Source organism: Rhinoraja longicauda, chromosome 2 (genome assembly GCF_053455715.1).
Source record: "Rhinoraja longicauda isolate Sanriku21f chromosome 2, sRhiLon1.1, whole genome shotgun sequence".
Lineage (NCBI taxonomy): Eukaryota > Metazoa > Chordata > Chondrichthyes > Rajiformes > Arhynchobatidae > Rhinoraja > Rhinoraja longicauda.
Genome location: NC_135954.1, coordinates 74,518,065 through 74,530,335, shown reverse-complemented (window position 1 = coordinate 74,530,335; position 12,271 = coordinate 74,518,065). Strand labels below are relative to the sequence as shown.

At 41.5% G+C, this 12,271-nt stretch overlaps 1 protein-coding gene across 2 annotated transcripts in view; it reads right to left on the bottom strand.

Annotated features, from left to right (window-relative positions):
- Positions 1-11,755, bottom strand: part of cdk6 (cyclin dependent kinase 6) — a 152,339-nt gene extending 140,584 nt beyond the window's left edge. Inside the window, exons 1-2 of one of the 2 annotated variants that reach the window (XM_078421352.1) lie at positions 11,709-11,755; positions 9,171-9,487 (exon numbers count right to left, since the gene is read on the bottom strand). In XM_078421352.1, coding sequence (XP_078277478.1) covers positions 9,171-9,400 — 230 coding nt within the window. In that variant the 5' untranslated portion in view covers positions 9,401-9,487; positions 11,709-11,755. Of the gene's footprint in view, positions 1-9,170; positions 9,488-9,648; positions 9,756-11,708 lie in introns of those variants that run through there. The other variant, XM_078421349.1, reaches the window with a different exon arrangement.
- Positions 11,756-12,271: the final 516 nt, after the last annotated feature.

Sequence of the window (12,271 nt, the reverse complement as noted above, 5' to 3'; positions counted from 1 at the left end):
TAAGGAAAATAACTGATATTTTAATTTAACAATATGATATTTCTTTAACAATATGTACATGCTCAGATGAACAAGTTATAGTAAGATATTGGGCCAAACTGTTCTCACATCTGGATATCAATTTGTCTACAAACCCCAAAGCATTAACATTGGAAATCTCTCATTTCTGGTAACCTTTTCTCATCCACCTCTCACATTTGGTCTCACCCTCCACCTTCCTTTCTGATCAGATTCCATATGCTGACCCAGGTTACCTCTACCTATCACACCCCAGCCTCTGTCACTATCTCTATTCCTTTCTCTCCCACCTTTCTCCATCCATCAATCCACTCCCTTTCACTGAATCCACCTATCCACTGATCGTGCCAGCTATAACCACACCCCCTCATCTCTTTATAGAGCCTATCCCCCCTCCAGTCTTTGAGTCCAGGTGAATATCTCTACTCAAAACATCAACTGTCCATTTCCCTCCACAGATACTGCTTCACCTGCTGAGTTCCTCCAACATTGTGTTTTGCTCAAAATTCCAGCATCTACAATCTTTTGCGTCTCCATTAAATAATTACTATAGATTAAATTATTTAGGTCTATTTCAACTGCTTTTTTTTCCCAACAAAAGCATCTCTAATCATCTTAGACATTTCCAAACAGTTTGAAGAACTTAAAACAGCAATGAGCTCATAAAAGCTTCCATAGGCATTTGGGGGTGAGCATCAGGACCACCACCAGAGTCCTAGTTGTTGATTGTGATTGTGGGCAGATTTGGTTTTGGGGGATAAGTTCATTCAACCCTACATGTCTCCTCACCAGTCAGTGGAGGTGGTCTGCTACAGCGAGTAGCCAGTGCAATGCATTTTAAATGAACTATAATTCAATATCACTTGCATAGGTTCACTTCAATATTTCTTGCTGTTTTAAAAAAAATGTTTATTATTTTATTGCTAAACTCAATTTGACCTGCCCTCAGGCAATTCAGGCGAGATGCTTTAGTTTTTACAAGCTGGTCTGGGTACACACTCTATACACAAGCTATAATTGGATTTGGTAGAGGAAATACATCATACAGTAATTTCCCTTTAACAACGAACAATGGCATTGTCAAAAATCAATTTATTGCATTTTGTAGGAGAAGTAACAGATTACTGATTTCAAAAGGTTTCACCATCCTCCATAGAAATATTTGAGGTGGCAAAAGACAGATCAAATGGTGGAATCTAGTGGATGTACTTCACATGGAAGTACATGACATGGAGGATAATAAAAACAAAATTATGATATGTAAACCGATGGGCAGAAAAGCCCACTGGATTTAAGATGTGGTTAAATGGGATAATGTTTTATCATGGCGATTGGAAGTAGATTGTGGTATCACGCAAGGTCCACTTCTGAGGCCCTATCTCTTAGCTGCATTTAATGACATGTTCTGATGTATATAGTATAGAGGAAATGAACCAGAAGTTTGTAGATAATATCAAAGTAACAGACACGTAATTCTAATTTTGCTAATTTGCTAATTTTGTTAAGCCACTATCAAATAGCAAACGGAATTAAAAATAAATATACAAGAGGTACATTTTGTTTAAATTAACAACACCAATAATTATACTGTAAATACATGAACACACACTGTTGCAGAAGATCCGAAGGATTTGTAAGTACTGTTTTATACAACATTAAAAAATCTTCAGTTTGATGGAATTATGAAAAAGTAGGCTTTATCACTGGAGATAGTAAAGTGGAAAGATTAAAATGTCAGGAGACTGTAACGTCCATTCAACTATTGGGTGAAATATGGGGTTCAACCAATCTAGGAAAGATGTTGAAGCTTTTGACACAGTAGACCTTCCTGAGGATATCTGAGGAAATACAAATAAAGACCCCAGTAGATTGGGAGGTTCATTCTCAGATGCAAAGGGATCCAAATAGAAAAAAAAGACAAATATAAACATAAAAAAGGAATAGAAAAAAAAATACAATGTGATTTCAGAGGGAACCACAATTTAAAGAAATAAATACAATAAAAATATAGCAATAAAAGGAAATGCTGATCCTTTAAATAAATTGGTTCACTGGTTGAATAAATACTGTATATGTCAGGGTGGAGAAAGTGCAAACAGGGAATCGAAAATAAATAAGAGATAAAAGTCAAAAGAGAGGAATTTAGTTTAATTAAGATGCACTGACCATCATATTCTGAGGTTCAAAATATTTTGACAAGGAAAAGTAAACCTGTTAAGATGAGTTGCGGGATTGGTATTTGAATTCATTATCAGAGGCAGATTGACAGATTAGAAACAGAGAAACATAGAAAATAGGTGCAGGAGTAGGCCATTCTACCCTTCAAGCCAGCACCGCCATTCAATATGATCATGGGTGATCATCCAAAATCAGTACCCCATCCCTGCTTTCTCCCCATATCCCTTGATTCTGTTAACCCTAAGAGCCATATCTAACTCTCTCCTGAATACATGATCTCTCGATTACTTGAAGGAGCATCAAGTAATCAAGGTTTAACCCAGCATCTTCAGTTCCTTCCTGGCCCCAAAGCAGAAGTGTCCGTGCTGCGGGACTGGAAACTGGACGTGTCCTGAGCTAATACTGCTACCACCATCATCTATTGCACCAAGTGATGGCTCCCACTGATTGTCGCCGGAAGCTTGCACCCTTTTCAGGACGGACGATGACAGTGATGTAACATTTGAAACATGGATGATGGACACAAAAGAAGAAGAAGTTCCTTCCTACACATGTAATCAAGGAGACCGAGTGTATTTGTTGGACACATCGAGTAAACCAAGGTCATTTTTCATACCCTGACACTTGCACCCCATGAAGGAAATAAAAGCATTGGCCAATCCTGATCTGGAATGAACATTAGAGTTCAGGATATACATATTGGTTTTGGAAGGGAAAACAGTACTGGCTCAATTTTAGCTGGACTTAAAGGATTAAAGAAATTAAGATCATAGAAACTGAGTTGGTTTTCAAGGCATCTGTGATTAAGAAATGTAATAAAGGTAGGAAAACTATTTTGTTTCAACAGTAATCCAAACACAAAGGAATGGAATCTCAATCCTAAGAGTGTAGACATTTCAGATCAGAAACTACCTTTCACACAAAGCTTGATCTAAATCTGGAACTCATTCCTCGTAAAAACATGACAAAACATCAATCAAAACATTCAAGATTACACTTGATGGAATTTTTGAAGAGACATGGAAACAAGTTGTACAAATGTAATTAAAGTGCCGAATGTTGAAACAAGCTGACTGACTAACTGATTAATGTTTTTTGGCAATACAGAGTTAATCTTTCGTTAACAATATTTTCATACATCACACACAGATAATAGTATAAATGTCTACATCACCAAGAATATCTACCATAAACAAACAAAATGGAAAAATCGTTAAAATCTGCCTTAACAAACTCCATGTCAATACAATATTTACTGCAGAAATTAAGGACTACATGGGAAGTGGGTTCACCTATATAACATCATGTCATGTTTTAAATAGTAGTTTATATTACCTGATATTTGTGGTATCAGCTGAACCTTTTGGTAATCTATGTTTAGTAGTTAATTAGAGTTTTCTATGTAATAATTTGTATTTAATAGAATTTGAAACCATAGCATACTCAACAAATTCTAATAACAAAGTAACATATACAAGTAGTTCTGTAGAAGATGAAAGGCAGCTCAAAGTACTACGGTTCAAATCTCTGTTACAGGATAGATGCCACTAAGGTGGAAGCAGTGCAGTTAAAATTTACCAGGATTTTGCCAGGACTCGAGAGAGTGAGTTATAGGGAGAGTTAGGCAGGCTAGGACTTTTTTCACAAAATTTAAAAAAAAAAATCTTATGGGATATGGATGGAATCTATTGCCCAAATCTAATTGCCCTCAAGTAGGCACAAATGAGTTGCCACCTTGAGCGGCAGCAGCACTTCTGGTGAAGGCATACCTTGCGGCTGTTCAAGAGGAGGTTCCAAGGTACAGACCAGCAACAATGAAGGAAAGCCAATATATTTCCAGTTCAGAATGGTGTGTGACTTGGAAGAGAACCTACTGTTGTTGAAGTTCCTCTGCACCCGCTGCTCTCTTCCTTATTGGTGGTAGAGGCCACAGGTTTGTATACTGCATGAGCAACAAGGTTTAAGCTGGTGGATGAATGGTTTGTACAATGGTTTCTTCCAGAATATTTCATTTTAAAAATTGACCAAGTGTATCCAAATAAAATCATTTAAAAGGATTCAGTAATGTGGCAAAACCAAAATTGGGGGGTGGGGTAAGAGATAAAATTCAATAATGTGGCAAATTTGTTTCCTGGAATAGGCAGTCGAGATCACCAACTATTTCATTGGTGATGGGCATATCATTTGCATTGCCTCATATTGACTCACTTTTACTTCTCTTGTACAAAAGATAGTGTATCAGTGGAGACAGCAATAGCTGGATGATGGGTAAATTGCCCCAGCTGCATGAACTTTCCAGAGTGGAGGACACAACACTCACCATTACCACAGCAGCCATTGCTGAAATCTTGGAAAGCAGTGGCGAAGGCTCATACCTGCCCAACCTCCTTGCATCACACTGCCACCCCTCCCACCCCCACACTTCCTACCCCCACCCCCTCACTATCTTCCGATTTATGGCAAAAGCATGTACCTCTAACTTTTGCCCTTCTTCCTGAGGTGCTGAGGGACGAGAGAAACCAACTCAGAGCATGGCAATAGTGGTAGGTCAGCTTAGAGGTGGCATCTATGCATAGTGAAATGTCGAACATGAACAGGCGGGAGGCATGACATACTTCCATTTCCCAGGAAGACAAAGTCTCACACAAGAACTGGTCTTAATGTGGTCTTAAAGTGAGCATTGTATTGAAGGCAGCTGACAGATACTTACATTTCTGGCATTTTGGCAAGCATGGCAATAAGCTCACATGCAATGTTAAAGAGTCTTTTAAATGCATTAAGCTATTCTGAACATGGATGAATTTTAACAGGTTGTGATATGAGAATGATTCAGCTGAGTTGGTTTTAATAACTCAAGGAAAAGAAGCTGTAGTTTCCATTTTAACCAATATAAACAGTGTGCTTGGATTTGTGTTGAATGTAAACAATGCTAATCTCAATCACAAAATAAATAGACATAAAACAAAATTAGAAGTATATATCGGACCAATGTATCTTTCAAGACCAAATATTATTAAATAGCTGAATATATTTGCTAAATGAATTATGCATTATGTCACCTAGAACTCTTCAAGAGTCTTTGACCAGTAGCAATAATTAGCATATTTCTGTTAGCTTACTTTTTAATGGCATTCTATGTTTATGAAATTATTTCATATTAAAGATATAGGTACCTATAAATATCAGAATAAATTGACATATTCAACATATGAAGCAGATTTGCTATGTGCCATATATTTCATTTCTGAATAATAAATTATGAAACATAGCGCAATAACTGTAGAAACTCAGTCTCTGTTCAACTCAGTTTAAAGCCACTACAGACCACATGAGGAAAGACCACATGGATTCAGAGCTCTCCCATTAATTTCTAGCCAAAATATTAACCAGAATTTAGCTCTTCTATTAATGTTAAAATATACTTTACTATATCTCAATTGTGCATTATCTTTTAATAGGATAATTTATTATGACAGATCTCTTTCTTGCCATTATAAGTAATCTATATATTTCATGTTCAGATAATAATTTCAGTTATTTTGAACATAATCCATATTAATAAAGAATTAATTAATAATTCACTGATTAAGGAACTGATATGCGACCTTAAAGGCTAGAAGAAATGTTCAATGATGCTACTCGTGCTAAGAAGAATTGTCTGTAAAAGATGTTAAAAATGATTGCACCAGCATTGAATTTCCAGTACCTTCTGTTCCCTACAAGCCATCCATGGGCAACATGTTATAGTAGGCCCTCCATGAACTATCCAATCTATCTCTACAGTTTGAAGATTTTCTTTCAAATTCAAGGTTTTCCCAACTTTGTCTAATACCACATCTAAATACTTCTTCGGCATTCCGTGAACTTTTCCGCGTCCACCTTTGTGAAGCACCTTAGGTTGTTTGGTCAAGTTAAACGCAAACTGTTTTTGAAAGGCAGGAAAACATTGTTGTAAAACATCTGTCATGGTACAGCTTATAAAGATTTATTTACGATGCTCAGTTCGATAAGTATGGAATTTTTGACATCCAATTCAGTATTCCAGGCTAGTATTGGCATTCCTCGTTCAATGCCCTCTAGTATACAGCAAGAATCATCCCCCACTTTTATTAAGGTATCATTGTGTATGAGTGAAATTACCAAATTTGTTCCATAAACACACGATTATAATGCATGTGTTGTGATTATAAAATGATAGAAATATAGAGGAGGTTTACCAGCATCAAGGAAGAAAAAGTAAATTCGCATTTCAAATGCAGATTCATTCTCAGGGTTCCGAGAAAGTAAAACCAAAGCAATAAAAGCATTTACTCTTTACAAGTGTTGTTGGGTTTCTTGCAACCATTTGACATTATCTGCTTCTCTATCAGGTTACCAACCAATTCCGTTTCTTAGTTCTTTTTATCTCCAATAAATTAACACCAACCAACTATTTATCTTCTGTGTCAAATTGCTTGTGGTGTAAATGAAACGACAGCTAATTGCTTCCCACAATGGCAAAACAACTAACATGGACACAATACCTGGCAGTTCAGCAAGTGACTTTTATTGGAATAGAGTACATCATCAACTTTCTCAGGCTCAGCATGCTAACTTACCTACAATTCAATTGGTACAAAAACTCAACATCAAAATCCTTTGGAGCTCTCATATCAAGGGATATGTCAACTAGAGCTTAAATACCATTATCCATCTGAGCCAGGAAGTTGTGCATTAAACATCAGTACAATAGTAAGGGAGTGTTGCACTTTTGGATTTAATACTAAACCAAAACCTACCTGTTTTCCGATAGCTTTAAGTATCTGATTAACAAATTTGAAAAATAACTGCAAAGTTAGCTAGAGTCATAGGGCAGGGAAACAAGCCAGTTGTCCCATCATGCCCGTAACTAACTATCAAGTGCCCAACTATTCTAATCCCACATACCAGTGGTTATCCTGCCAATAGTTTAACATTTACAAACAAATACCAGTTTCTCCTGCCTGGCTATTGGGGCCGTGGACACTGTTAATGTTCAGGGATTAACTTCTGCTTTGGTCGTGCAAAAGTCAAATCTGAAAATTGCAGAACAATCAGTATTTAGTGTTAACTCATCGGTTTTCTGAAGGAGAAATAACAAAAAAGTGAGAAAGGAAGTACTCTTTGAAACTCAGAATAAATGATGACTAAACAAGGGACTTGACAGTTGCAATGAATTGGGACATTACAAAGAAGGCATATGGGGAAATCAGATGTCTCATTCATTGGCTTGCCCCAAAAAGTTCTGTACTCATGTTGGAAACTCACACTGCCAAGTGAAAATGAAAACGTTCATTCTATAAGTGACTTAAGGTAGTTTTGTATAATCAAGTTAAAATCCAAATGTGCATTCAAAAGGTAACAGGCTACTCTGCAGCTGTTTGCAAATGACATTAGACGAGGAAAAAAGACTCCAGTTGAAGTTCTCCCTTACAGTAAGGGAAAAAGAAATGTTAACAGTCATCCGTGAACACGCACGGTGTTTCCAATAAAAGATTGCTGTGAAAAAGTACACTCAACTCAGAAGAGTCTCAAAAAAATAGGACTTTCAGGGAAATTCCCTAAATAGCAACATCAGCTATAATGAATTATATCATTTTGGCAATTTATTCATTCGTGTATCCGTTCTTTGCGTGAGTCGATACAGGATGGTAAAAGTGAAACTTGGCATTGGTGGAAATGTGAACGTTGGAGAGATAGATGCGAAGAGTGAAATTGACAACGGGACGCTTTAACAACAGCGCGGACGCAGCAGAAACAACCGAAACAACGCGGACGAGAAAGGGAGAAGCGGCGGCGCCTTCCCGCTTACTTCTCGCGCTAATGACGCGAGAACTACAACAGCCCCCGGAGCTGGAGTTTCCAACTGTCCTTTAAATCCTCTCTGCACGGCCGCCCCCCACCCACCATCTGCTATTCTTATTCTCTTAAACCCGTTGCAAACTGGAACTTTAAGGACTAGTTTGCAGAGAGGTGACTCTGATTTGATTGTCAGAAACTTGCTACAGTTTCACCTAATTTGCACAAAACCTTCACCGTGTCACAATATCCGTTTTATGTTTCACCGACGCTCATTCTTGCTGAAATGGCGCGGGAGGGCTGTTAAATGTTTGACCTTAAAAATAAGTTATAAATTGTTTTTATTCATGGGTGGTGAGAAACGAATAGCCCCGTGGTGTGGAAATGAAATGCATTATGAAATGTTACACAAAGCTACATATTTTATCCCAAAATATAATGTTGCACATAAACTCTTCAGTGAAGTATTATTTGGTAATAAATTCACAAAATAAGGAATGGACAAATTGCTCCTCGTTTTTGTTTCCCTGTGAATTAATTTAAGATATGCAGCCTGGAGAGACTCTTCCACTTGACCATATGGTGAAGTGTTATTATGATGATGTTCACCTGGAAATTGAATGACAGAGCGCCCCACTCCCGAAACCATTGCTGGGACAAATATATAAAATGAGACAGTTCTCTCTTGAGTAGGAAGAAGGTGCTTTCACTCTTCCTAGTTACTTTCATGCAATTTCAATGCGTGGAGCGGCGGTGCCGCCTGCCGCAGAGGAAGTGCCGTGTCTCTCTGGATATGTTTTCGCACCTGACAGTCCCACACAGCTAGTTTAACACCAGCATTGAAAAACTTCCAAACCTCGGATTTGACCTTTAATTACAATTCCGATGTAAACAAATGAGTCCAATCTCTGCATTTACCTGCATAAATATTTGCCCAATATCAGGTTAGGGAGTGGGGGACACTTTGACATTCACTTCCCACAGATGTGTTGGAGGATAACGCTTTGATTTCGTCTCTCTCCGTTTGCCAGCAACATGTTAATTGTTTGGGGGGAAGAGAGAGGGGTCAATTGTTCCATGACTGTAACTGGGGGAGAAGGGTTGTGTTTAAGTGAGCGAGGTTGCCCCAGTCCCCGGCAGCTGCCGTCCCCCCTCACCTGACCACGTTGGGATGCTCGAAGGACTCAAGTTGCCTCAGCACGGCCACCTCCCGGATGGTGGAGAGGGGCATCCCCTCTTCACCGGTCTGGACTCGCACTTTTTTAAGTGCAACGAAGCGACCTTCGTTGTTCCTGTCCCTGGCCTTGTAAACCTTGCCGTACGCCCCTTCCCCGATCTCGGCCACCGGCTCATAGCGCTCCGAGAAACTGCCCTCTTTAGCGTCCATGGTGCAAACTGCGGAGCCCCCTCGATGTCTGACACACACACACACAGAGACGGAAACAACCAGGGAGGTTATCCGGGCCGATCACATCTGGAAAGCAAAGCATTTATATATATTTAAAATAAAATACATTTTAACAGAGTGCACACACAGATGATAACGAGACTGTGCGGTTAGTTGTTAATAAAGGACTAGGGAGCTGGGGCTGACAGAGACTGACGCGAGGTTACTGGTGGGATTGAAGAGTGTACCATGGAAAGTTGTGCAGCGACGCTTGCAAGGCTGAGATCGCAGCAGCAGAGCATGATGCAGCAGCAGCAGCAGCAGCAGCAGCAGGAGGAGCGGCGGCGGCGGCGGGGGCGCGGACACGAGCGCGCGGACGGGCGGACTAGCGAGCGCGGCCCCGGCGGACACGCGCACAACGCGCGCACCCCGACAGCACGTGCTGCCGACTGCACCGAGCGGCGAGGCTGCAGCCGTCCGCCCATTGCAAGGCATGCACTCTGCATGCAACACCAACACCCCCATCCACCCATCCCCATGAAACGCCGTGGGTCGTGTGGGTGGGGGGGGGGCATCGTGGGGTCGTGTGGGAATGGGGTTCAGGCGTGGGTGTGGTTCATGGGGTAATGAGAAGGTGTGGGTCAAGTCTGGGAGCGGGGGGGGTAATGGGGAGAGTGGGGGGGGGTCGTGTGGGAATGGGGTTCAGGCGTGGGCATGGTTCATGGGGTAATGGTTCATGGGTCAAGTCTGGGAGTGGAGCGGGGGGGGGGGCATGTAAAGGGGAGAGTGGGGGCATCGTGTGGTATGGTCATAAGTGATGTTAGAATGAGGCCATCCGGCCCATCAAGTCTACTCCGCCATTCAATCATGGCTGATATCATCGTGTGGTCGCCACCTCCCAATGGTTCCTTTATCTTGAGTTCCCTTATCAAATCCGGTTCATTACATAACATTAAATGGGGAGAGTGTGGGTCGTGTGGGAGGGGATGTTTTTTTGTGTGTGCGAGAGAGAGAGAGGGGAGGGGAGTGGGCTAATGGGGGCTGTAAAGTCACTTGCATTTGCATTGGGGGGAGGAAACCCTCCTCTGTGCACGCTGCCATGGAGGCAGAAAGCGCGGCTGCCTCTAATCCCAGTTTTAAAAGTAACCCGGGGCATCCCGCACTAGGGGTGGTGTACATAGATCTGTCAGTGGGAAATACATCCGGCTGCTAAATGACAACAGTTGGGGGCCGGGGCTAGGGAATTGCTGCTTGCAAGACTTGGGAGGAAAGGAAATGCTGGGAAACCAATAGTCCGTTCAGTAAACGTCGGCCGCTCCAGCACATTTGGCACCGAAACTCGCGATCTCAACTTCCCAAAGACCATGCAGCTTTAAAGGAGCAACATCGTCTTAAAGATTGCAGACTTACTTAATCGAGACCCTTCACCTGACCCATGCACGCACACACAGAGCTGTTCGCGGCTTCACTTGATAAAACACGCCAGGCTGAAGAAGTCTGCACTTATTTAATGTCCGTTCAAAGCCCAGCCGGCAGCCCAGCGTGCGGCAAGCGGCAGACTGGGCCACACAGGTAGATGCTCAGCATTCCCCAGCGTGTGAATGAGGACATGTCGGGTGGTGGTAGTGCGGAAGGACGGGAGGGGGATGGTTGGGGTAGAAGTTGCAAAAGAGAAGCAAACGCCAGGCCTGGAGAGTACAAAACCTGTTAGCCAAATGTTTGGTTCTCTTTGCCGGTCAGCATATATGGAGCCTGGGTGGACAATTTCTATCCAATTTCCACTCTAACCCCTTGTCTCCTTTCTCTTTTATGCGAGGATTTCGCTCCCTCCGCCACAGCCCTTGCCGGAGAGAAAGAGAGAGAGAGAGAGAGAGAGAGAGGAAAGCAAGGGTTCTGTCTTTTCTTTCCCACGACGCCTGAATGTGACCCCTCCTTCAGCAGTTGACACACAACATCAACATTTCCGCATTCCTTTGAACAACAAAGGCGAGAGCCGCCAGACCTTTTCTCTTCCCGAATCACTCACATTCTCTCTGTCTCTCAGCTCAGTGAACTTTTCGTTTCCCACTGTCAAGTTCCAGCCGACGAAAGAAAAAAGAAACTTAAGACTACACAACGGAAGATAAGCTTCCTTCCACCACCCCACCCCCTCCCCTCCTCCTCCACCTCCTCTCCTCGCTACCAAACACCGACATACTTTCTCCTCGTTAAAAAAAAAACATTTAAAAATCCAGCTCAGCTTCCTAGATCTCGATATGCTAACGGTTCAGCCCACTTAAGTCTTGGAATATTTAAACAAGTCACAAACTTGGCAAGTGTCCCTCTGGATTCCGACCTTGGCTGTTTTAGACGCTTCCAAAGTGTTGGAATTCAGGAGATAATGCAATCAGCCTTGATGGTGAACTTGCGAACAATCAAAAGTAACAACATTGATGGTGTGCGCGGCTCTCACATCCTGCTACTACCAACTTATATGTTGTCCTTGTCCACATTGCCAGCTGCGACTCAAAGTCCTTGAGGGAGATTTTGCTCCCTTGCCCTCGAAAGTGATGTGAAAGTGACCGGTTAAAACCCAATACAAACAATCGGTAGCAAAAAAAGACAGAACTAAGCCCGCGGACACCACGCTTACTTTCTCCACAACAACACGTCCAAAGAATCTGTCATAAAATACCTCTTTTACCCAGAATACTTAAAGGGAAATAGACCACGTTTCTGTATACCAGTCGTTTTATATATTATATATATATACATATTTCTTCAAAAAACTTGGGTGGAAGAAAGTTTGAACGTGTTTACTAAAGTTGAGCTCCCTGCAGTTCATTACCCGTTTTTCGCGAACATTCAGATCTTTAGCAGTATTGAGGCCAA